Source organism: Phocoena sinus, chromosome 9, assembly GCF_008692025.1.
Source record: "Phocoena sinus isolate mPhoSin1 chromosome 9, mPhoSin1.pri, whole genome shotgun sequence".
NCBI classification, from domain to species: Eukaryota; Metazoa; Chordata; class Mammalia; order Artiodactyla; family Phocoenidae; genus Phocoena; species Phocoena sinus.
In genome coordinates this window covers 19,733,024-19,759,111 of record NC_045771.1, presented here as the reverse complement: position 1 = coordinate 19,759,111, position 26,088 = coordinate 19,733,024, and the positions used below count along the sequence as shown (strand labels likewise).

At 39.1% G+C, this 26,088-nt stretch overlaps 1 protein-coding gene across 2 annotated transcripts in view; it reads left to right on the top strand.

Annotated features, from left to right (window-relative positions):
* EXOC4 (exocyst complex component 4) overlaps positions 1–26,088 on the top strand; it is an 856,192-nt gene that overhangs the window by 50,613 nt on the left and 779,491 nt on the right. For both annotated transcript variants that reach the window (XR_004351419.1, XM_032642974.1), the window contains exon 4: positions 21,092–21,276. Coding sequence is in view for 1 of the 2 variants with exons in the window: in XM_032642974.1 (XP_032498865.1) it covers positions 21,092–21,276 (185 nt within the window). In the remaining variant the exon portion in view is untranslated. The remainder of the gene's footprint in view (positions 1–21,091; positions 21,277–26,088) is intronic.

Sequence of the window (26,088 nt, the reverse complement as noted above, 5' to 3'; positions counted from 1 at the left end):
AGCAAAAGCTGAGAGAGTTCAGCACCACCAAACCAGCTTTACAACAAATGCTAAAGGAACTTCTCTAGACACGAAACACAAGAGAAGGAAATGACCTATAGTAGCGAACCCAAAACAATATATAAAATGGAAATAGGAACATACATATCAATAATTACCTTAAATGTAAATGGACTAAATGCTCCCACCAAAAGACACAGATTGGCTGAATGGATACAAAAACAAGACCCTTATATATGCTGTCTACAAGAGACCCACTTCAGAACTAGAGACACATACAGACTGAAAGTAAGGGGATGGAAAAAGATATTCCATGCAAATGGAAACCAAAAGAAAGCTGGAGTAGCAATTCTCATATCAGACAAAATAGACTTTAAAATAAGGACTATTAAAAGGGACGAAGAAGGACACTACATAATGATCAAGGGATCGATCCAAGAAGAAGATATAACAATTGTAAATATTTATGCACCCAACATAGGAGCACCTCAATACATAAGGCAAATACTAACAACCATAAAAGGGGAGATCAACAGTAACACATTCATAGTAGGGGACTTTAACACCCCACTTTCACCCATGGACAGATCATCCAAAATGAAAATAAATAAGGAAACACAAGCTTTAAATGATACATTAAACAAGATGGACTTAATTGATATTTATAGGACACTCCATCCAAAAACAACAGAATACACATTTTTCTCAAGTGCTCATGGAACATTCTCCAGGATAGATCATATCTTGGGTCACAAATCAAGCCTTGGTAAATTTAAGAAAACTGAAATTGTATCAAGTATCTTTTCCGACCACAACGCCATGAGACTAGATATCAATTACAGGAAAAGATCTTTAAAAAATACAAACACATGGAGGCTAAACAATACACTACTTAATAATGAAGTGATCACTGAAGAAATCAAAGAGGAAATAAAAAAATACCTAGAAACAAATGACAATGGAGACACAACGACCCAAAACCTATGGGATGCAGCAAAAGCAGTTCTAAGGGGGAAGTTTATAGCAATACAAGCCCACCTTAAGAAGCAGGAAACATCTCGAATAAACAACCTAACCTTGCACCTCAAGCAATTAGAGAAAGAAGAACAAAAAAACCCCAAAGCTAGCAGAAGGAAAGAAATCATAAAAATCAGATCAGAAATAAATGAAAAAGAAGTGAAGGAAACAATAGCAAAGATCAATAAAACTAAAAGCTGGTTCTTTGAGAAGATAAACAAAATAGATAAACCACTAGCCAGACTCATCAAGAAAAAAAGGGAGAAGACTCAAATCAATAGAATTAGAAATGAAAAAGGAGAAGTAACGACTGACACTGCAGAAATAAAAATAATCATGAGAGATTACTACAAGCAACTCTATGCCAATAAAATGGACAATCTGGAAGAAATGGACAAATTCTTAGAAATGCACAACCTGCCAAGACTGAATCAGGAAGAAATAGAAAATATGAACAGACCAATCACAAGCACTGAAATTGAAACTGTGATTAAAAACCTTCCAACAAACAAAAGCCCAGGACCAGATGGCTTCACAGGTGAATTCTATCAAACGTTTAGAGAAGAGCTAACACCTATCCTTCTCAAACTCTTCCAAAATATAGCAGAGGGAGGAACACTCCCAAATTCCTTCTACGAAGCCACCATCACCTTGATACCAAAACCAGACAAGGATGTCACAAAGAAAGAAAACTACAGGCCAATATCACTGATGAACATAGATGCAAAAATCCTCAACAAAATACTAGCAAACAGAATCCAACAGCACATTAAAAGGATCATACACCATGATCAAGTGGGGTTTATTCCAGGAATGCAAGGATTCTTCAATATACGCAAATCTATCAATGTGATAAACCATATTAACAAATTGAAGGAGAAAAACCATATGATCATCTCAATAGATGCAGAGAAAGCTTTCGACAAAATTCAACACCCATTTATGATAAAAACCCTGCAGAAAGTAGGCATAGAGGGAACTTTCCTAAACATAATAAAAGCCATATATGACAAGCCCACAGCAAACATCATCCTCAATGGTGAAAAACTGAAAGCATTTCCACTAAGATCAGGAACAAGACAAGGTTGCCCACTCTCACCACTCTTATTCAACATAGTTTTGGAAGTTTTAGCCACAGCAATCAGAGAAGAAAAGGAAATAAAAGGAATCCAAATCGGAAAAGAAGAAGTAAAGCTGTCACTGTTTGCAGATGACATGATACTATACATAGAGAATCCTAAAGATGCTACCAGAAAACTACTAGAGCTAATCAATGAATTTGGTAAAGTAGCAGGATACAAAATTAATGCACAGAAATCTCTGGCATTCCTATATACTAATGATGAAAAATCTGAAAGTGAAATCAAGAAAACACTCCCATTTACCATTGCAACAAAAAGAATAAAATATCTAGGAATAAACCTACCTAAGGATACGAAAGACCTGTATGCAGAAAATTATAAGACACTGATGAAAGAAATTAAAGATGATACAAATAGATGGAGAGATATACCATGTTCTTGGATGGGAAGAATCAACATTGTGAAAATGACTCTACTACCCAAAGCAATCTACAGATTCAATGCAATCCCTATCAAACTACCACTGGCATTTTTCACAGAACTAGAACAAAAAATTTCGCAATTTGTATGGAAACACAAAAGACCGCGAATAGCCAAAGCAATCTTGAGAACGAAAAAAGGAGCTGGAGGAATCAGGCTCCCTGACTTCAGACTATATTACAAAGCAACAGTAATCAAGACAGTATGGTACTGGCACAAAAACAGAAAGATAGATCAGTGGAACAGGATAGAAAGCCCAGAGATAAACCCACGCACATATGGACACCTTATCTTTGATAAAGGAGGCAGGAATGTACAGTGGAGAAAGGACAGCCTCTTCAATAAATGGTGCTGGGAAAACTGGACAGGTACATGTAAAAGTATGAGATTAGATCACTCCCTAACACCATACACAAAAATAAGCTCAAAATGGATTAAAGACCTAAATGTAAGGCCAGAAACTATCAAACTCTTAGAAGAAAACATAGGAAGAACACTCTATGACATAAATCACAGCAAGATCCTTTCTGACCCACCTCCTAGAGTAATGGAAATAAAAACAAAAATAAACAAATGGGACCGAATGAAACTTCAAAGCTTTTGCACAGCAAAGGAAACCATAACCAAGACCAAAAGACAACCCTCAGAATGGGAGAAAACATTTGCAAATGAAGCAACTGACAAAGGATTAATCTCCAAAATTTACAAGCAGCTCATGCAGCTCAATAACAAAAAAACAAACAACCCCATCCAAAAATGGGCAGAAGACCTAAATAGACATTTCTCCAAAGAAGATATACAGAATGCCAACAAACACATGAAAGAATGCTCAACATCATTAATCATTAGAGAAATGCAAATCAAAACTACAATGAGATATCATCTCACACCAGTCAGAATGGCCATCATCAAAAAATCTAGAAACAATAAATGCTGGAGAGGGTGTGGAGAAAAGGGGACACTCTTGCACTGCTGGTGGGAATGTGAATTGGTTCAGCCACTGTGGAGAACAGTATGGAGGTTCCTTAAAAAACTACAAATAGAATTACCATATGACCCAGCAATCCCACTACTTGGCATATACCCTGAGAAAACCAAAATTCAAAAAGAGTCATGTACCAAAATGTTCATTGCAGCTCTATTTACAATAGCCAGGACATGGAAACAACCTAAGTGCCCATCATCGGATGAATGGATAAAGAAGATGTGGCACATATACACAATGGAGTATTACTCAGCCTTAAAAAGAAATGAAATTGAGCTATTTGTAATGAGATGGATAGACCTAGCGTCTGTCATACAGAGTGAAGTAAGTCAGAAAGAAAAAGACAAATACCGTATGCTAACACATATATATGGAATTTAAGGGAAAAAAATGTCATGAAGAACCTAGGGGTAAGATAGGAATAAAGACGCAGACCTACTGGAGAACGGACTTGAGGGTATGGGGAGGGGGAGGGGTGAGTTTTGACAGGGCGAGAGAGAGTCATGGACATATACACACTAACAAACGTAGTAAGGTAGATAGCTGGGGGGAAGCAGCCGCAAGGCACAGGGATATTAGCTCGGTGCTTTGTGACAGCCTGGAAGGGTGGGATGGGGAGAGTGGGAGGGAGGGAGACGCAAGAGGGAAGACATATGGGAACATATGTATATGTATAGCTGATTCACTTTGTTATAAAACAGAAACTAACACACCATTGTAAAGCAATTATACCCCAATAAAGATGTTAAAAAAAAAAAAAAAATTGAGCTATGTATGTAAAGTACGCACAGTATACATAGTAAGACCTTAGAAATGTTATTTATAATTGATTATGTTTACTGATACTGTAAGAAAGGATGTAGTGATTGCTATCATGTTATACCCTCAAAAACCCGTCTGAGGTGGACTTGTTTTGAGCTGATAAGAGTTGAAATAGGGCTGGCTAAGTTAGGCATTTTTGATTCCTTTTCTTCTTGCCCTGAATGAAAGACCACTCCACATTTTATATGGTCAAAGAATTCCTGCAGGCAGAGTTAGGATTTTTCTCGGAAAACAAGTCTAGTCTGCTCTAATACAGGCACAGATGGATGATCAAGACCCCAGAGCTCTAGGCCATATTTTCCGGATTTGGCATGAACAAATTTCGGTTTCTGTGTCATCAGTCACCTCTTCAGCTTACGTCAAGTATATGTTCGATGGGTACCCGCTGACTGTCCAATTATGAGCGATGTAATTTGTTGGTAAACTATCCAAGACCAGTTTGTTGCAAAATCTAGTCTTAGGTGACTCTTGGGTATTGTTATCAGATACAAGCCAGTTCACTATAAGAGAGTGCTTATCAACAAATGTTGATTTTAGTATCAGAGTAGTTGATGTTCAGTTATTCTTTCTGTCATTGCTTAGATGGCAGGACCAGTGGACCAATGAGGTTGCTCCTGTTGGTGCCAGTAAAACTGTGTCATCAGCAAATAAACTAATGCCTCTTTTCTCAAATTATGGGCAGGCAAGGGGTGACCATGCATCCACTGATTCATGTACAAGAAAAAAGGGGCCAAAGTGCATATTCCTTTCATCTGGCTTGAAAGATTCTGAGATCTCACAGGGCTGATTTTTCCTACCCTGACTCTGGGAATGGTATTGAGGTGAAAGCACTGGGAATATCAGAGCCGAAACTCTAGCGAACCTATTGGACCTAACTTGACAGTGGTTCAGTGACTGCAAAATGTTTCAATATTCCATATAGATTTCCCTACATGATAAAAAAAAAAATGTATCCGTGATCAATAATGAAACAGCCACCGTTAAAGCCCATCTGTTCCTAGTGTAGAATACTGATCTGAAAGACAGATGCCAGTATTCTATACTAATAATTTGTCAGCAAAGAATTTGGCACATATTTTGATAGATGGACAAATGAATGTGACGATGCCATTGTTGATTACTTGTGTTGTTTCTATGTGGATCTGTGAAGGTGGCCTTAAACTTGAAGGAGCTTACGTGCTAGGAGGAAGGGACAGATGATGAAGAAATAAACAGCATCTCATATCATGATCAGTGCAACAGGAGTTCCAGGAATACAGGGGCTGGGAGTGGGGTAGTCTGGTGTGCTATTTTATTTTATTTTATTTTATTTTATTTATTTATTTTTTGCGGTACGCGGGCCTCTCACTGCTGTGGCCTCTCCCGTTGTGGAGCACAGGCTCCGGACGCGCAGGCTCAGTGGCCATGGCTCACGGGCCCAGCGGCTCCGCGGCATGTGGGATCTTCCTGGACCGGGGCACGAACCCCGTCCCCTGCGTCGGCAGGTGGACTCTCAACCACTGCACCACCAGGGAAGCCCATGGTGTGCTATTTTCTGGTCAGCCGTAGCTGCTTTCAGCTGCATTTGGGAACCCTGAATTCCCTCAAACACCTACATCTGATTTTCTTGGCAAAAAGATAAAGGAAAAGCTGAAGATAAAGTTAGTAAATGAGTAACCTCGGTTTTTGGATCCCAAATTAAGTACGTAGCTTCAGTGTGGCAGCGTTATGTTTCTCCTAGAGAGTAAAAGTACAGGGCTTTGTAGTAACTATTTTTCTTGCCGCTCATTGCCCTTTTAATTTATGTTTGTTTTTGAAGGCTGGGGTTTTTAAAAGCCACACTGTTTGATAGGCACTGGCTTATTGTAATAACTTTCCTTCTCCTTTAGTTTTAGTTTGCTCTTTCTGTCTGCTCTTCATTTGCCTCTTATTTTAAAGCAAATAGAAATTGTTTTATTTCACTAAACCTCATAAGGTTCAGCAGTTTTCAGCTGGCTCACTTGGCTGTAGGGCAGTGGTTCCCAAACTCTGCACATTAGGGAATCCTTCAAGCATCCTAAAGCCCAGGTTGCAGCCTAGACGGATGACGTTGAAATCTCTGGGGGTGGGACGCTAGTTTCAGTAATTGTTGGCATTCTCCAAGGGATTCCAATGTTCAGACAGATTTGGAACCAGTGAGGTGTAGGGTATAGCCTGTGCTATGCAATAGACCAAAAACTAATTGTCCTTGACTTCATTTAACACTTACATTTGAAACCAAATATTTGTGTAAGACAGACATCAGGTGGCAATATTGACCTTTATGTAGAAATGTTGTAGGTTGACTAAAGTTACTTTGTTGCTGTCCTCTAGTGCAGTTTTTGGATAGAGCTGATGAGTATTTGGCTCTTAGTCTGATTTTATAGCCTGATTATTTGGTCAATATGAGTTTTGTTGAATGGCTAAATTAGATGCTCTCCAGGTTTGAGCTGACTTGGAACTCTTTAGAGCTGTCATCTTGGTGCTCTGATTTCTGTATCTTTACTGTGTGTTCTTATCTGACTTGCTGCTGGGATTGAATGGATTGAAATTGGGGCAATAAATTTATTTATTGACAAGTGGTGTCTAGGTACAGCATGTTATAGTAAAAACAAAATGGGTTGAAAAGCCAGACGTTCTTAATTCTAGTCCTGACCCAACAACCCACTAGTTCTGTGAGGTTAAACAGATGCATCACTTTCTCTGTTTTCCAGTATCCTCTTCTGTAGAGTGGATATACAGATAGTTACTCCGTGTACATTATAGAATGGCTGTGAGAATAAAAATGAAACTTTGTACAGGTCAAGTGCTTTGGGAAACAGAAGGCGGTGTAGAAATTTACAGTGGTGTAGGTAGCATGACAGTCATCACTGTCACACGGGGCCAGGTGAAAAGAAAGCGGTAGTCTGGGGCTTCTCATGTTGAGCAGCATTTCTCTCCTGGCTCTACCATCACTAATGCTTACATGTTGGAATCAGGTTAACCACAGGCGCACGTGCTTACATTTACACACTTCAAGTCTGTAGGAGGAATGATCTCAGTCAAGAATGACACACAAGTCCTTTGCTGACATCATCCTTCTTATGTCTGGTTTCAGCCTCACGTATGGATTTGCTTGAACAGGATTTTGACTGGTCAGTCTGTGGCCAGGTGGGGACCCTAATGTATGTGTAAGAATGGCAGCAGATGGCAACGCCTGTTGTTGCTGGGAGCCCTCTCTCAACCTGGTGGTGGTCTGAGAATGCCGATCGGTAGTTTTTGCTTGGCTTTGACAAGACAGGGGGAGCTTGCTAAGGAAGTCTATTTTCTTTGAGATCCATCCCAATACTAATTACTTGTGGTTGCCTAGCTCTTAAAATGAAAAAAAGCCGTATTCCTCTCACATTCTTTTGTGGGATTTTAATAGTTCATGTTAGTAAAGAGCTGTAGAAGTGCTGAGCAGTGCTGTAGAAGAAGTGCTGAGCCCACCCCCCACCCCAACCACTGCTATAAAACCCTCAGCAAATCCTGCTGGGTTGGGACACATTGAAGGCAGGAGCCCATTGTGGCCCCCTTTGCCTGCCAAAGTCATAAAGCTATTCTTTTCTACTTCACCCCAAACTCTGTCTCTGAGATTCTGAGATTTGATTTGGCACCAGTGTACAGAGAGGCCTAGAGCTTTTGGTAACAATGGCAACTGAGAATTGAAGGCATCATAAAATTAGGAACAAAGAAGGATTTTTTCATGAGCTTCTCCATAAGCAATTACAGTTCTTATAAGGTATTAGGTATAGTCTGATTTCATCAGGAAAGTGATTGTGAACAGAGTTGTTAAGTCCATTTAGAACAAAATAATGCTCTTAAGTTGGCATTATGCATCAGAAACCCTAAATAACTTTGGACTTGGAATTCTACTTCTTGAATATTATGTTAAGGAAAGAATTAAGAATTTTAATTGTGAAGTATTCAAAAACATGTATACAAGGATAATTATCACAGTAAGATTTATGGAAGTAAAAAAATTAGCAGTTACCTAAGTATAGTGAGTTGGTTTAAGTCATTTATGGAATATTCATATTATGGACTAGCAAGAAAATACTAAAAATCATGTTTAGTGATGGGCAGATGGTCCCAAAATATTTCCATATGAAAAAAAGCATATTGAAAAGTAACAGTATTTTTGTAAAAACTCGGTGTGGAAAATGATTGGAAGGAGTCAGCTTAAAATGTATTTTATCTGATCAGTAGAAATACGGATCTTTTTTTCCTTGTGATTTGTTTTTCAAGTTTTCTTGATTGCACATCTGTTACTTTTCTAATCTGAAAGAAAAAGGTTAAGAAAAACATTTTTGGGCCACACTTTTTTAAAAAAAATATGTAAAATTGGCATGGGGCCTCAGTCTTAACAACTTTTAACGACCCCTGAAAATAGAAAATTTTTACCTTTCATTTCTCGGATACTGTCATTCTGTGAGGCTTGTGCTAATGGGATGGCTATTTTAGAAGACCTAGTTGCCCATACTTTACAAGAGAAAAAAAAAAAATACTTGCTTTAATAAAATATGGGAATTAGATGTGGTAGAATGCCCTGATGTTTAAGAAAACCAAAAATAAGGGAGAACCCTCAAAAAAGCGTAAGAATAGTTTAGTAGACTGGTATGCTTTTAGAACAAGTCAGTGGTTCATGGCAGTCATAGGATGAGATCTTTGATGAAGTTGGAAGGCACATTTGATCTCTTTTGAGTTTTCTAAGATAGATTTGAAGATCCTTTACAGGAGAAATTCACAAGTAAAAGGCCTTTTCTTTGACAGCACTTGATTTTACAGGCACCCCTCCCTTCCTTCACTTATCAATAACTTCATCTCATTTGCTTTATCCTGTAAATTCCATTATCTCCCAGGCAGTCTATTGCATTAAGCCTTTAGTACCTACTGTCGCCTCATTTACATTGACACGCGCTTGACCTCAGCTCTTGTCCTCTCTTTGTTAATGCACCAGCAAGCACTGATATCTCTCTGGAGCTTTATCATTTGGCTGTTACCTCAACTACTAACAACCCTCCATTTGAGCTGATGAAGGTTTATTAAATAAAAACATGCAATAACCCTGGCAGTAATGAAGGGAGAATGGAGGTGGCTAGCATCTTGTTCGTAGTGGTGAGAGCCTGCTGAGGCCGCATAATAGGTATTGGGCTTCCTGAGGGAGAAGAAGGGGCACCTGAATGCGGCTGATCAATATTATGTCAGCAAACTGACTTATTCTAAGAATGGGCTTTTTTGATGGCCTGATTTGATCGTTGTTGATGGGCTACAAGCTGAGGAGTTGGGGTGGGGGGGGGGAAGTGTTCTTGCTCCAGGCGCTCGGCCTTGCCCTATACAGCTTTCTTGGGAAGTCTGTTTTAAGTACCAAACTGTCAATAGCCCTGAGGCCTTCAGTCAGAGGCCAGGCTGGACCCTAGGGAGCCAAAAACCTCTATCTGCTCCAATGAAGCTGGGATCAGGGATTCTGTTTTTCCTCTAGACCCCTAGGACTCCCTGAAACCTCCACAGTAGGCTGAGCCCTTTATTCTCTCTTGTAAGTCCCATACTCTTTTCCTCCCTCCACCAACCACTTGCGTGTGCAGAGCAGTCTAAGCCGTCCTCTACTTAGGCCACATGTGGTGGCTCGTGTCATGCTATAAACACAAGTGAGCGGATGACGTTTATCCTTAAGAAAGTTTTTAAGTGCTATTATCAAGTTTATATCTAACAGGTAGGAGTTTTGTGCACAAAATCCTTTGGGGTCACATGCTTGTGTTTTATATCCCATATAATATGATACTATATTCTGAAAGTAAAATTGTTGCTAGTTTCTCTATGCAGTTAAATACTTAGGACTCTATACGGGCCACAACATTCTACAAAGTACAGTGATTTCCTAGATGCATCAAGGCTTTCAGACTGGCTCCTTAAACTGTTAGATTGAAACAGCCGATATTTGATCATTTTTGACTCATGAAAACAGTAATTTTCGTATTTCAAACTAATACATGAAATCACGTTTTTTTTTTGTTTTTTTTAACTTGCATTTGGTTTCTTTTACCAGTTTCTGTCTGATAAAGAATAAAATCTCTGCATTGGGAAATACGGTATAGCTAAACGGGAATGTTTGGTAAGTGAATGATTTGGGATTCTTGTGAGAAACATCCTCCCTGCTTGTGTTGAGATGGGTATGAATCATACTTGATTCAGAGTGAGGCTTCTTGGGCCCATCTGGGACCCCCTGAGCTTGAATGTGGAGAATTCTAGATGGAGTACTGTCTTGAGGACTAGGGCCTGAAGACACCAGAGTTTGCCTTCCCACAGTTCAGGGGCTCATGGCAGCAGGCTGGTGACCTGGGTGCTAAGTAAATCTCAGGTTCCAAGGCATGTTTCTTTTGTTGTTCATAGCCAAAGATTTTTGGTGTTCTTATTTCGTTGAGGGTGTTCAGACTTGTGTCTTTTTATATACTTATGGGAAGGGATGGTATCGATTCTCTAGAATAGCCCAATTTCATATCTTTCTATTATATCTGTAAGTTGGGCCAAGGCAACATTTTCAGGATGGTTATGTTGTCTTACTAGAAAAATGCTTCCTTAAGGGAGATGTACTGACCTACTGAAAAGTGATAGAACATTTTGGAACCATGTAATTATCAGAGTCCTGAAGGAAATATTTGTTTTGGACTCAACAGTGGCAACACATTTGCTTTTTGTAGGGAACACTGTTGCCAAAATATTAGCCAGCAGATGGTTTAGTTATCAGGTTGGGTTTTTTTGCTTAAATTTGAAAGATTTTTTTTTGTTTTTTGGCTTGAACCTTAGTTCTATTTAGAAACAGTTACAGTTGTCATTCACCTTTGTGTATCTCACCTCCCCCAACCAAAAAAATAAAATAAAGATCAGTGGTTTCTTTTCTAGTGTTTTTTCAATGAAGCAACTGTTGAGAATGGCTGACTTTGATGTTACTTAGACATTTCCATTGGTTCGTGTTAAAGCACAAAACTAGATCTTTTTACTTAATCGGCTTGAGTAAGACTGGTAGAAGACACGCACTTAACTATGAAATCATTATTCCTAGTTTAAACTAAAATGAAAATGAGAAATAGACATTTGGGAAAGAAAATTTAAGGACACTTGTAGTTTCTAATTACAAAGATTTCCTTTGTTGTAGGTTGATCTCTCAACTCAAGGCAAATTTCTTTTTTGAAAGCACCAGACGATTCTTGATTATGTACATTTTAACTACCTCTGACCTATTTTATTGAGTTAAGGAAATATTTCTCAGAACTTGTTTCCTAAATGGATAGGTTTTTAATAGTGAAGCATACTGTCTTGTTCGATATCATGTGTTAAAACATTTTGTAGATGTTTGCTTATCTTTGTAATCCTAAAAGAAATATTTGTTTTCAACTCAAACAGATTTCTGTTGTCTGTATGAGCAGTTTCTAACTCTGGTGAGTTAGAACATTAACGTTCTGTCAGATAATAGTAGGTGTTCTGTGAAAAAATCCTTGTTGGTAGTATCTATCTCCCCTCCCTCCCCCTCTCCCCACGTGGATTTATTTTTGAAAATATGTGTAAGAAAACTTCCAAATACATCTGGTTGTCTCATTATGTAGTACTCTACCTTTAAGAAATGGTGTGGGGACTCCACTCTTGGAGGGCACACACAAAGTAGTGTGTGCATCGGGGCCCAGGGGAAGGAGCAGTGACTCCATAGGAGACTGAATCAGACCTAACTGCTAGTGTTGGAGGGTCTCCTTCAGAGCCAGGGGGTGGCTGTGGCTCACTCTGGGGACAAGGACACTGGCAGCAGAAGTTCTGGGAAGTACACCTCGGTGTGAGCCCTGCCAGAGTCCGCCATTAGCTCCACCAAAGAGCCTGTAGCCTCCAGTGCTGGATTGCCTCAGGCCAAACAACCAACAGGAAGGGAACTCAGCCCTCCCCATCAGCAGACAAGCAGATTAAAGTTTTACTGAGCTTTGCCCACCAGAGCAACACCCAGCTCTACCCACCACCAGTCCTTCCCATCAGGAAGCTTGCACAAGCCTCTTAGATAGCCTCATCCACCAGAGGGCAGACAGCAGAAGGAAGTACTACAGTCCTGCAGGCTGTGGAAGGAAAACCACATTCACAGAAAGATAGACAAAATGAAAAGGCAGAGGGTTATGTACCAGATGAAGGAACAAGATAAAACCCCAGAAAAACAACTAAATGAAGTGGAGATAGGCAACCTTCCAGAAAAAGAATTCAGCATAATGATAGTAAAGAAGATCTAGGACCTCAGAAAAAGAATGGAGGTAAAGATCGAGAAGATGAAAGAAATGTTTCACAAAGATCTAGAATTAAAGAACAAACACCTAGAAGAATTAAAGAACAAACAGAGACGAACAATACAATAAAATGAAAATACACTAGAAGGAATCAATAGCAGAATGACTGAGGCAGAAGAACAAGTAAGTGACCTGGAAGACAGAATGGTGGAATTCACTGCCACAGAACAGAATAAAGAATGAAAAGAAATGAAGATGGCCTGAGAAGCCTCTGGGACAACATTGAACACAACAACCTTCGCATTATAGGGGTCCCAGAAGGAGAAGAGAGAGAGAAAGGACCTGAGAAAATATTTGAAGAGATTATAGTCGAAAACTTCCCTAACACGGGAAAGGAAATAGCCACCCAAGTACAGGAAGCACAGCGAGTCCAATACAGGATAAACCCAAGGAGAAACATGCCAAGACACATAGTATTCAAATTGACAAAAATTATTGAAAGCAACAAGGGAAAAACGACAAATAACATACAAGGGAACTCCCATAAGGTTAACAGCTGATTTCTCAGTAGAAACTCTACAAGCCAGAAGGGAGTGGCACAATATACTTAAAGTAATGAAAGGGAAGAACCTACAACCAAGATTACCCGGCAAGGATCTCATTCAGATTCGATGGAGAAATCAAAAGCTTTAAGGAGGCCTTCCCTGGTGGCGCAGTGGTTGAGAGTCCGCCTGCCGACGCAGGGGACACAGGTTCGTGCCCCGGTCCGGGAGGATCCCACGTGCCGTGGAACGGCTAGGCCCGTGGGCCGTGGCCGCTGAGCCTGCGCGTCCGGAGCCTGTGCTCTGCAACGGGAGAGGCCACAAAAGTGAGAGGCCCACGTACTGCAAAAAAAAAAAAAAAAGGCTTTAAGGACAAGCAAAAGGTAAGAGAATTCAGCACCACCAAACCAGCTCTACAACAAATGCTAAAGGAAATTCTCTAAGTGGGAAACACAAGAGAAGAAAAGGACCTACAAAAACAAACCCATAACAATTGAGAAAATGGTAATAGGAACATACATATTGATAATTACCTTGAACATGAATGGATTAAATGCTCCAACCAAAAGACACAGGCTTGCTGAATGGGTACAAACAAGACCCATGTATATATGCTGTCTACAAGAGACCCACTTCAGACCTAGGGATACATACAGACTGAAAGTGAGGGGATGGAAAAACATATTCCATGCAAATGAAAATCAAAAGAAAGCTGAAGTAGCAATACTTGTATCAGATAAAATAGAGAATGTTACAAGAGACAAGGAAGGACACTACATAATGAGCAAGGGATCAATCCAAGAAGAAGATATAACAATTATATATGCACCCAACATAGGTGCTCCTCAATACATAAGGCAACTGCTAACAGCTATAAAAGAGAAAATTGACAGCAACACAATACTAGTGGGGGACTTCCACACCTCACTTACACCAATGGACAGATCATCCAGACAGAAGATTAATAAGGACACACAAGCTTTAAATGACACAATAGACCAGATAGATTTAATTGATATTTATAGGACATTCCATCCCAAAACAGCAGATTATACTTTCAAGTGTACATGAAACGTTTTCCAGGATAGATCATATCTTGGGTCACAAATTAAGCCTTGGTAAATTTAAGAAAATTGAAATCATATCAAGCATCTTTTCTGACCACAGTGCTATGAGATTAGAAATCAGTTACAGGGAAAACAAAACGTAAAACACACAAACACATGGAGCCTAAATAATACATTACTAAATAACCAAGAGATGACTGAAGAAATCAAAGAGGAAATCAAAAAATAACTAGAGACAAAGGACCATGAAAACACGACGATCCAAAACCTATGGGATGCAACTAAAGCAGTTATAAGAGGGAAGTTTATAGCAATATAAGCCTACCTCAAGAAACAAGAAAAATCTCAAAAACTAACCTTACACCTAAAGGAGCTAGAGAAAGAACAAACAAAACCCAAAGTTAGTAGAAGGAAAGAAATCCTAAAGGTAAGAGCAGAAATAAATAGAAACAAAGAAAACAATAGCAAAGATCAATAAAACTAAAAGCTGGTTCTTTGAGAATATAAACAAAATTGATAAACCATTAGCCAGACTCACCAAGAAAAAGAGGGTTAGGACTCAAATCAATAAAATCAGAAATGAAAAAGGAGACGTTACAACAGACACTGAAGAAATACAAAGCATCCTAAGAGACTACTACAAGCAACTCTAGGCCAATAAAATGGACAACCTGGAAGAAATGGACAAATTCTTAGAAAGGTAGAACCTTCCAAGACTGAACCAGGAAGAAATAGAAAATTTGAACAGACCAATCACAAGTAATGAAATTGAAACTGTGATTAAAAATCTTCCAACAAACGAAAGTCCAGGACCAGATGGCTTCACAGGTGAATTCTTTCAAACATTTACAGAAGAGCTAACACCCATTCTTCTCAAACTCTTCAAATAATTGCAGAGGAAGGAACACTCCCAAACTCATTCTATGAGGCCACCATCACCCTGATACCAAAACCAGACAAAGATACTACAAAGAAAGACAGAAAATTACAGACCAATATCACTGATGAATATAGATGTAAAAATTCTCAACAAAATACGGGCAAACAGAATCCAACAACACATTAAAAGGATCATACACCATTATCAAGGGGGATTTATCCCAGGGATGCACGGATTCTTCAACATATGCAAATCAATCAATGTGATACACCATATTAACAAATGGAAGAATAAAAACCATATGATCATCTTGATAGATGCAGAAAAAGCTTTTGACAAAATTCAATACTCATTTATGATAAAAACTCTCCAGAAAGTGGGCATAGAGGGAACCTACTTCAACATAGTAAAGGCCATATACGACAAACCCACAGCAAATATCATTCTCAATGGTGAAAAACTGAAAGCATTTCTTCCAAGATCAGGAACAAAACAAGGATGTCCACTCTCACCACTCTTATTCAACATAGTTTTGGAAGTCCTGGCCACAGCAGTCAGAAGAAAAAGAAACAAAAGGAAAAGAAATAGGAAAAGAAGAAGTAAAACTGTCACTGTTTGCAGATGACATGATACTATACATAGAGAATCCTGAAGATGCCACCAGAAAAGTATTAAAGGTAATCAATGAATTTGGTAAAGTTGCAGGATACAAAATTAATGCACAGAAACCTCTTGTATTCCTATACACTAACAATGAATAAGAAGAGAAATTAAGGAAAAAATCCCATTCACCATTGCAACAAAAAGAATAAAATATCTAGGAATAAACCTACGTAAGGAGGTAAAAGACCTGTACTCAGAAAACTGTAAGACACTGATGAAAGAAATCAAAGACACAAACAGATGGAGAGATGTAGCATGTTCTTGGATTGGAAGAATCAATATTGTGAAATGACTGTACCACTCAAAGCAATCTACAGATTCAGTGCAATCCCTATCAAATTACCAGTGGCATTTTTCACAGAACTAGAACAAAAAATTATAAAATTTCTGTGGAGACACAAACGACCCTGAATAGCCAAAGAAGTCTTGAGGGGGAGAAAAACAGAGCTGGAGGAATCAGACTCCCTGACTTCAGACTATACTGCAAAGCTACAGTAATCAAGACAGTATGGTACTGGCACAAAAACAAATATAGATTAATGGAACAGGATAGAAAGCCCAGAGATAAACCCATGCACTTATGGTCAGCTAGTCTATGACAAAGGAGGCAAGGATATACAATGGAGAAAGCACAGTCTCTTCAGTAAGTGGTGGTGGGAAAACTTGACAGCTACATGTAAAAGAATGAAATTAGAACACTTCCTAACACCATACAGAAAAGTAAACTCAAAATGGATCAGAGACCTAAATGTAAGACTGGACACTATAAAACTCTTAGAGGAAAGCAGGAAGAACACTCTTTGGCGTAAGTCACAGCAAGATCTTGTTTGGTCCACCTCCTAGAGTAATGGGAATAAAACCAAAATAAACAAATGGGACCTAATGAAACTTAAAAGCTTTTACAAAACAAAGGAAACTACAAACAAGACGAAAAGCAGATCCTCAAAATGGGAGAAAATATTTGCAAATGATTCAACAGAGAAAGGATTAATCTCCAAAATATATAAACAGCTCATACAGCTCAATATTAAAAAAAATCCCAATCAAAAAATGGGCAGAAGACCTAAATAGATGTTTCTCCAAGGAAGACATACAGGTGGCCAAGAAGCACATGAAAAGCTGCTCAACATGACTAATTATTAGAGAAATGCAAATCAAAACAACAATGAGGTGTCACCTCACACCAGTTAGAATGGGCATCATCAGAAAAATGTACAAACAACAAATGCTGGAGAGGGTATGGAGAAAAGGGAGCCCTATTGCACTGTTGGTGGGAATGTAAATTGATACAGCCACTATGGAGAAAATAGTATGGAGCTTCCTTAAAAAACTAAAAACAGAATTACCATATGACCTAGCAATCCCACTCCTGGGCATATACCCAGAGAAAACCATAATTCAAAAAGACACATGCATCCAGTGTTCAGTGCAGTGCTAACACAATGGAATATTACTCAGCCATAAAAAGGAACAAAATTGGGTTATTTGTAGAGACGTGGTTGGATTTAGAGGCTGTCATACAGGGTGAAGTAAGTCAGAACGAGAAAAACAAATATCATATTTTAACGTATATATGTGGAACCTAGAAAAATGGTACAGATGAACCGGTTTGCAGGGCAGAAATAGAGACACAGATGTAGAGAACAAACGTATGGACACCAAGGAGGGAAGGTGGCAGGGGGTGTGGTGGTGGTGGGATGAATTGGGAGTTTGGGAGTGACATGTATACACTAATATGTATAAAATAGATAACTAGTTAGAATCTGCTGTATAAAAAAATAAAATAAAATTCAAAAATTCAAAAAAAAAAGAAATGGTGTGGCATACCTGAGAATTCTAGAAGGTCACAGTAGAGATCATTTGGCACATTAATTCATCATATTTCGATCTGTGAGTAGATGTATAGACAGCATTTTCCAGTGAACAGTTCCACTGTATGTTGTCTGATCTTTCATCTGCCTCATCTGCCGTGTCTTGTCCTGTAATTTTAATATTTATTTGTGATAGTATTCATTGTTGTATGTCACATTTCTGAAACCGATTTTGATTATTTCTCAAAGAATTAATCTGTTGCCGTCCACTTTAATCCAGCTGCATCTCTTGAATTCCTGTTGATGTTTCATCGGTGTGTTATTTAAAAAGTGCTCTGCAGTCATTAAATTTAGAAAACAGTGAAATAATTTACAAAATGACCACTTCCCATACATTAAAGAAAAAAATGGTGGTATTTTTATCAGTAATTACGCACATTTCTAACTGTAGATGGATATTTAAGGATTTGTCCTCTATTAAAGGCTAAATGTTAGGAAATGCATAGAAACCAGACCCCCCAGTACAACAGAATTAATCATCAGTCATGGTGGGATTGACTGCTGCCCCACCGAGTTTTCCTTATGTGTAAGCTTTATGGTACAAGCTACTTAAAACCACAGAAGATAAAGTTCAGGTTTTTAAACTGATGTCCTAGGGATGAAATATATGCATTGACAACTATTTTCTGCAAATTGTTTCGAGTACCACTAAGCAAGGTTAGAGTCAGGGAAGACAGTGGCCTTGCTTAGCTTTCATAATTACAGCTTTATAAATAGACTTTTAGTTTGTGAAGGCCAGAAAATAAGGCACTGTATCTTCCTACAGAAATAGAGGCTATTTTCCTATTTGTGGTAAGGTTTTTAAATCTTTGAAGTTCTGAGACTACTCTTGATTGTATATATGGTAACTGTACTTGTATTTTCGGTTAAGAAAACATATTCAGAAAGTTTGTTTTCTACGTGATTAATAATAGTTCCATGATGGAAACAGCACTTTACTGAAAATGCTGCCTTAAAACATGTTGGAAACACCCTCCGAGGTTTCTTTATCCACATGGTAAATAGGTTCTGTTAAAAATAATGTGAGGAGCCCTCAATATGTGCCAGGCACTGTGTTGCTAAGTGCTTTACCTACATTTAAGAAAAATTAAGTGGCTTTGAAAGTTGACATCGTCATATAGTTTTGTAATTGGAACATGAGCTGTTTGGGTTGAAAATCTTCATGCAAATTCTTACAAACAAATTGAGTGTGGACGTGCAGTGGGTGGTTTTTAAGCTTAAATATCTCAGCTGGATTTAATTACCTTGAGGGATAAGGCTACATGATGGGCCAGTGGTTTACCAAATTATTTTTCATTTTCTGAATCTTGATGTCACTAAAGGTTAATGCATCCTCTTTTCTCTGCTAGAGACCTGAGTTAAAATCCATTTTAGAGCACACGTGTAAATGAATTTGTTGTTGTTTTTCCTCCTTGGGGACACTTTGGTCATTTCGTGAGGCAGCCTTTCCATTTGGAATTGCCCGCAGCTTGCACCAGGCAGGGGGCTCTCATAGCAGGGGCGGTTGCGATTCAGCGTGAAAATGAACTGGCAGGCTTCAGAGGGCAGAGCTGGCCCAGGGCTTGTCACTCTTTCATTCCTCGATTCTGTCTTGGTTAACTTAAGGAAACTTATTTGTTGCTGACATTTCATTATAGCACATCACAAAACAAGTGATGTGTTTGTGGCTAAGCCATTGCATTTTCCTCCCCATCTCAGGCCGGTTTGTATTTGGCAGCTACAAAGCTTTCTGTGTTCACTGTCCACACTCTCGTAAGTGACTGCATATACTGGGATAGATCTGTGATCAACATTTTTGATCACTGATCTTTCATGAGTTCTATTATCTATTGATTGTTTTTGTATAAATGCTTGATTTTTTAAGTAGTGTTATTAGTTATTGCCTTTATCTGTACAGATGAGGAATATTTAGATGTATAACCAAAGCAGGGAATAGTCATTGCACATTAATTCCTTCAGGGAGCTTGGTAGGGCTCTTTTCCCAGAGTTCAGCTTGTAGTCAAGTCTTCTCCATTACTGTTGTTACGATTATTACTACTACTGCTACTATCATTATTATTATTAGTCTTTGTGTTTCTTTCTTCTTTTTTTCTCCCAAGGAATAGTACCTCTTCACTTTCTTTTTCTTTAAGAAAAATATGTAAGGTCTTTATACATAGAAAGACATAAATAAAATTTTATGTACCTGGATAAATGGGATTATATAATACATACTGTCTTTTTTTCCCCTTTGCAGTTCTCACTTTGGTTTCAAAGTGAACTATTCCAAATTCCCTGAGTCCCTCGTCTTGTCCATTTGTTGTAGGTATTCCTACACCATTTTTATTCATTCAATCCTTTTTGTCTTAAAATCTCCCAAATTGCACTTTATGCCAAGAGAATCTCCCTTCTCATAGTTTATCTTCTGTTCACCTTTCAAATCCCGTTTCTTCTATCAGACTGAGTCAGTCCAAGGAGAGGTGATGACTGCTGTTGTCTGCTTGTAACATTGATGTAAAAATGCATTTTCCTCTGTGTGTATGTGAATATGAGAAAGAGCTAGAGATGACTGTAAATACACTTGTAGACTTAGGCTTACCAAGCTCTGATTCATGATGGCCCTGAGAATTATTTAAAAAATTGATAAGGTGTGCTTTTATTGAGTCTTAGTCATAAGAGGCTAAGTTTGACTAAAAGTTGATCTAAATCATTAGTATGTGGACGTCTTGTGAGGATATAAACATTATAATTATTTCAGTAGGAGGTCATTTTACTTGTGTCCATGGATAGGCAATGTGTGTGGGAATAAATAGTATGTACAGCTTTGCTGAGGTGCTTTAGATGCCTTCATGTTTACCATGATTGTTTTCTTCAGCATTCTCTGTCTCCAGTGTTAAACCCTTCAAGAGCAGAACTAGGCCTATCCACATTACACTGAAAGTCTGAAGTATGCTGATAAAGTTCTCAAACTCTTCTTACAGTATCTTTTATTTTTATTTTTTAAAAATTTATTTATTTTTGGCTGCGTTGGGTCTTTGCTGCTGTGTGCGGGCTTTCTCTAGTTGCGGCGAGCTGGAGCTACTCTTCGTTACGGTGCGCGGGCTTCTCATTGCGGTGGCTTCTCTTGTTGCAGAGCACGGGCTCTAGGGCGTGTGCGGTTCAGTAGCTGTGGTGCGTGGGCTCAGTAGTTGTGGCTTGCGGGCTCTAGAGCCCAGGCTCGGTAGTTGTGGCGCATGGGCTTGGTTGCTCCGCGGCATGTGGGATCTTCCGGGACCAGGGATCAAACCCATGTCCCCTGCATTGGCAGGCGGATTCTTAACCACTGGACCACTGGGGAAGTCCTGACAGTATCTTTTAAAAGGTAGTCTTTCTTATTTATAATATTACTAGATTATTTCGTTGTCTTAATCTTTTTTTTTTTTGCTGTTTTCAGGTGTCTGCAGTCGAGTCTTTGGAGGGTCCCCTGCTCCAGGTGGAAGGACTGAGTGACCTCAGGCTGGAGCTTCACAGCAAGAAGATGAACCTCCACTTAGTTCTCATAGACGAGCTGCATCGGCACCTGTACATCAAATCCACTAGCCGAGTTGTGCAGCAGAACAAGGAAAAAGGCAGGATGAGGTTGGTTAAAGAGGCTCTTTGCCACAGTGTCTTGTGGCCATGTAGGATTTTAAGGAATATTATTTGTTTCCCAGAATATTGTTATAGTTCATTTTACTTCTCTTTTTAACATACTGTCTCTGAAAATGTAAGATAGTTTTATGATACCAAATACTCCACGTTCTGGAGGCTGACATTCAAAGTTTGTTCATTCCCTCACTGCACATTTCTTGTGGTCCTTTTATGTAAAGATACATAAGAAACATTTACTGTGGGTCTGTAAGTGGATCAGAGAGACCTCTGGTATATCTCAGAAGGAAGAGAAAAGAAATCCTTAAATTGGATAGTGAAGTCTGCCTAATTGAGAAATAAAGGTGTATGAATATGAAGTTAGAAGACTCTTTGTTACTTAGAGCTGTGTTCAGCTTTGGACAGTCCTTTCTGGAGTAGTTTAGGGAAGGTTTAGAGAGAGCATTTTTTTTTTTTTTTTTTACGCCTGGGCTCATTGTAGCACAGTCCTATGTTGAAGGGCCTGGGTGGACTCAGGACATTTATTAGGTTAGGAGAGACCTGGTAGGGAATAAGACCAGATGGTAAGACAGTAGAACGTTGGCATTATTAACATGTATCAGATAGCTGTGCACATCATATGTCCTTCCAACATTCCTTTAAAATAGCCATAAGATTCTTCAGAGGGCAGTTGAGCACTATATACTGTTGATACTTTTTCATCAGACTATAGATGAGAGGAGCACTGGAAGCAGTGCATGCTGGGAGTGAAGTCTATAACATCCTATTCTGTTCAAACCAGAATTTCCAACTTTGTGTGTGATGCTTCAGTCTAGTCAGAGACCCTGACAGAGAAAGAAGTTTGCATCTCTTCTCTGCAGATGGGCACGAGAAAAACTTAGGCACACAAATTGAGCTAAGGGTTATGTACCTTAGACTTAACTTCAGCACTGCATCTGAATACAATCTTGTTGGAGAGTAAAGTGGTAGATGGGAGCTGTGCTAAGGAAATACCTTCCAGAGTGTCTGGTGGTAAATAGTAGATCTAAATAGATTTCTACCCGTGCAAGGATTAAAAACAAACAGAATAACCCCACTCCCTTATAAGCCCAAGGGAAAAATACTTATTTTCCCTTATGCTGTAGAATAAGCATTAGGGAAAAAGCATTAAGTTGAGGTATCAAAGAAGAGCATTTATTTGAAGAAGAAGATTTATAAAGCAAAATAGCAAAAGTTTAGGAGACTTAAGCTCAAGTTTCTCAAAAGATGCAAGATGATGTAGTAGTTTAGAATTTTGCTAAAAATTATCACCCTTTCCCCTCCAGTTGAGTGGGAGGGAGTGTATTTCCTTCTCTTTGATTTTTGGGCTCTTGCTTTTGCTGATTGTTAGCATGTAGCATGAGGGGCTTGAAATTCCCTTGTGCCAGGGAGCATGCCCTGTCATGCCTCTGCCATTGCCATGATGGTGCTGGTCCCAGGAGGAGGAGGAGAGACATGTGGAATCGAGCCATGTTCAGCTGAGCTGCCTAGCCTGAACCAGCCAGTCACAAAAATATGTGCTTATTTTTGAACATGACTGAGATTCTGTGGTTGTATGCAGCAAGCATATAGCTTCTATGAAATGATAATGGGGAGCTATATGAATGGGATTGGGAGAAATGCAAAAAGAACTAACTACAACAGGAACAAAATGTAAGGAAAAACCAAAATGATAATAGGGAAATTAAGTCTTGTTTAAAACATTAGAAGAATTAAATCAGTGATATGAGGGAAAACTTATTGTGAAGAAGAAAAACGCAAGATGATAAAAGAAAGATAATGTGAAAGGTGGAGAATAGTGATCAAATGATTTTAGGCATTCTACAGAATGACACTAAAATGATAGTGTTATAGGTTGAATTGTGTCCCCTTAAAATTCATGCATTGAGGTCCTAACTCCCAGTACCTAACTGTGACTAAATTTGGAGATAGGGTCTTTCAATAGGTAAATAAGTTAAAATGAGGTCATTAGCATGGGCTCTAATTCAATATGACTGGTGTCCATATAAGAAGAGGAAATTTGGACACACATTTCCAAAGAGGGAAGACCATGTGAAGACACAGTGATAAGACGGCCGTCTGCAAACGTAGGAGAGAGGCCTCAGGAGAAACCAACTCTGCCAACAGCTTGAGCCTCCAGAACTGTGAGAAAACAAATTTCTGTTGTTTAAGCTACCCAGTCTGTGGTACTTTGTCATGGCAGCCCTAGCAAACTAATACAGACAGAAATAGTAGCAATAATTATAGTGTAAAGAAAGAAACTTAAACAGAAAAAAAGACCTTGGTCTGCAAATCAAAAGGATTCAAGGTAAGCTTAGTGAAAAACTTACTCTTAGATATGATCATGAAGTTTTTTATGAATTTCAAAAACAAATACTGTAAGCACCAAGGAGAAAAAGTATGTTACCTGCCCTGACAGATACAGTTATTTGCCCACCGATATCCATTCTCTCCTTTTTTTTTTTTTGCTGTGTCGGGTCTTAGTTGTGGCAAGCGTGATCTTTGTTGAGGCAAGTGGGATCTTTCCTTGCAGTGTGGGTTCTTTGTTGCGGCACGCAGGCTTCTCTCTAGTTGTGGCATGTGGGTTTTCTGTTTCTAGTTTGCGGCACACGGGCTCTCTCGTTGAGGTGCGTGAGCTCAGTAGTTGTGGTGCACGGGCTTAGTTGCCCCGTGGCATGTGGAATCTTAGTTCCCCAACCAGGGATGGGACCTGTGTCCCCTGCATTGGAAGGCGGATTCTTTACCACTGGACCACCAGGGGAGTCTCCCTCCTTCTTTTTTTTTTTTTTTTTTTTTTTTGCGGTATGCGGGCTTCTCACTGCTGTGGCCTCTCCCGTGCAGAGCACAGGCTCCAGACACGCAGGCCCAGCAGCCATGGCCCAAAGGCCCAGCCGCTCCGTGGCATGTGGGATCCTCCCGGACTGGGGCACGAACCCGCGTCCCCTGCATCGGCAGGCGGACTCTCAACCACTGTGCCACCATGGAAGCCCTCTCTCCTTCATTTTTAATGACAACTGTTGTTTTGTTCGTGGTGGCCATATGTCCAGCTAAAAGGCTACATTTTCCATCCTCCTGTGTAGCTAAAGGTGATTCGTGAGACTTCTGCTTGCAAGCTGTTGAATCAGGACTCACAGGAAAATTATTTAAAGGTGCCATCTAAACTGGTATGGTCACTCTTTTACTCTTCGCTTGCCTTCCTTTACTTTCTGTCGAGGGCATGGATTGATGCCATCGTCTTGGACACTAGTGACCTTGAGGATGAAAGCCAAATCGTAAACTTTTTAATGACATGGGGCCTCCATTATGGCTCTGAATGGGTTTGTATCTTTTATACGGGAAAAAGGAAGTCCTTTTGTTTTACTCAGGCCACGGCTATTTGGGTCTTCTGTTTTATACAGTTAAACTTAGTCCTGATAAACAGAAAGGAGTAAAAATCAGGTTCACCTGGATTTGCTGAACATGAAATGCAAGAAGACAGCAGAGGAAAGTCTACAAAGCGTTGAATGGGAAAGAATTGGGACCAAAGATGTCTATACCCAGCCAAGTGGCCATAGGCAACACAGAGACAAAACAGATATAAATTAACACAAAATGAAAAGCTAGTGTTCTTTTTCTGAGAAAAATACTCAAAAATGAGCTATAAGATGCAAACCAAAATCAGCAACTTGAGAACAATAGAGTTGTAGGTGGTTTGAAACTGCTGCCAGGACTGACTGCACAGCATTAAATATGTAAATTTGTGTATAAATAACTGAAAAATATTTTTGTAAGATCAAAAATATAAGCTGAAAACTATTTTTGTAAAAGAAGGTCTGTGTGGTTGAAGAATACTCTATAATAGTAAACAGGATTAGATAGCTAGTGGGAAGCAACTGCATAGCACAGGGAGATCAGCTCAGTGCTTTGTGACCACCTAGAGGGGTGGGATAGGGAGGGTGGGAGGGAGATGCAAGAGGGAGGAGATATTGGGATATATGTATATGTATAGCTGATTCACTTTGTTATAAAGCAGAAACTAACACACCATTGTAAAGCAATTATACTCCAATAAAGATGTTAAAAAAATAGTAAACAGGATTTATATCACCATATTAAGTTAGTAGAGACTGGGAAATTTGGATAAGCAGGAGATGCAAAGGAGTGCTGAATTCTTAAGATGTCAGAAGTTTTGGATTTTAATAATTAGAGAAAATGTTTAATTCATTTAATTTTGTGTTTATTAACCTAGATATGTATATTTAAAGATTTTTATATTGAAAAGTCACTAGAGAAGACAGAATCAAATAAAACATATTTTTTATTACAAAGGATGATGTTTTAGCCAACATTCTTGATAGCAAATAGCAGAAATCAGTCCTGGTAATAAAACAAGGAAAGAAATTTAGTGGAAAGTTATCAAGTAGGTCACAGAATCTAAGGAAAGGAAGTCTGTATAATCAGGCTCTAAAACCCTGGAGGGACCAAGGGAGATGCAGCAGCTGAGCTTACATCATAGACAAGCCATAGGAAGGGTCTGGTTGGGTTGCTGCATTATGCCTACAATTGCTGGATTTTTAACTGAAGTGAATGATCTCTAAATGTTGCTGCATCTTGCCTTTATTTCTTCAAGATTCAAAGTTTTGGCTGGAAGCATCCAATTCTTTGAGCTTGAGACATGTCAACTTGTATAGTAGGAAGAAGGGCCAGGCCCTCTTCCCTTTTTGCTTTGACCCAGACCATGGAGAGTGTCTCCAAATACAAAGACTGTTCCAATTGTTGGTATCCAAAAACAAACACAGATTTCTA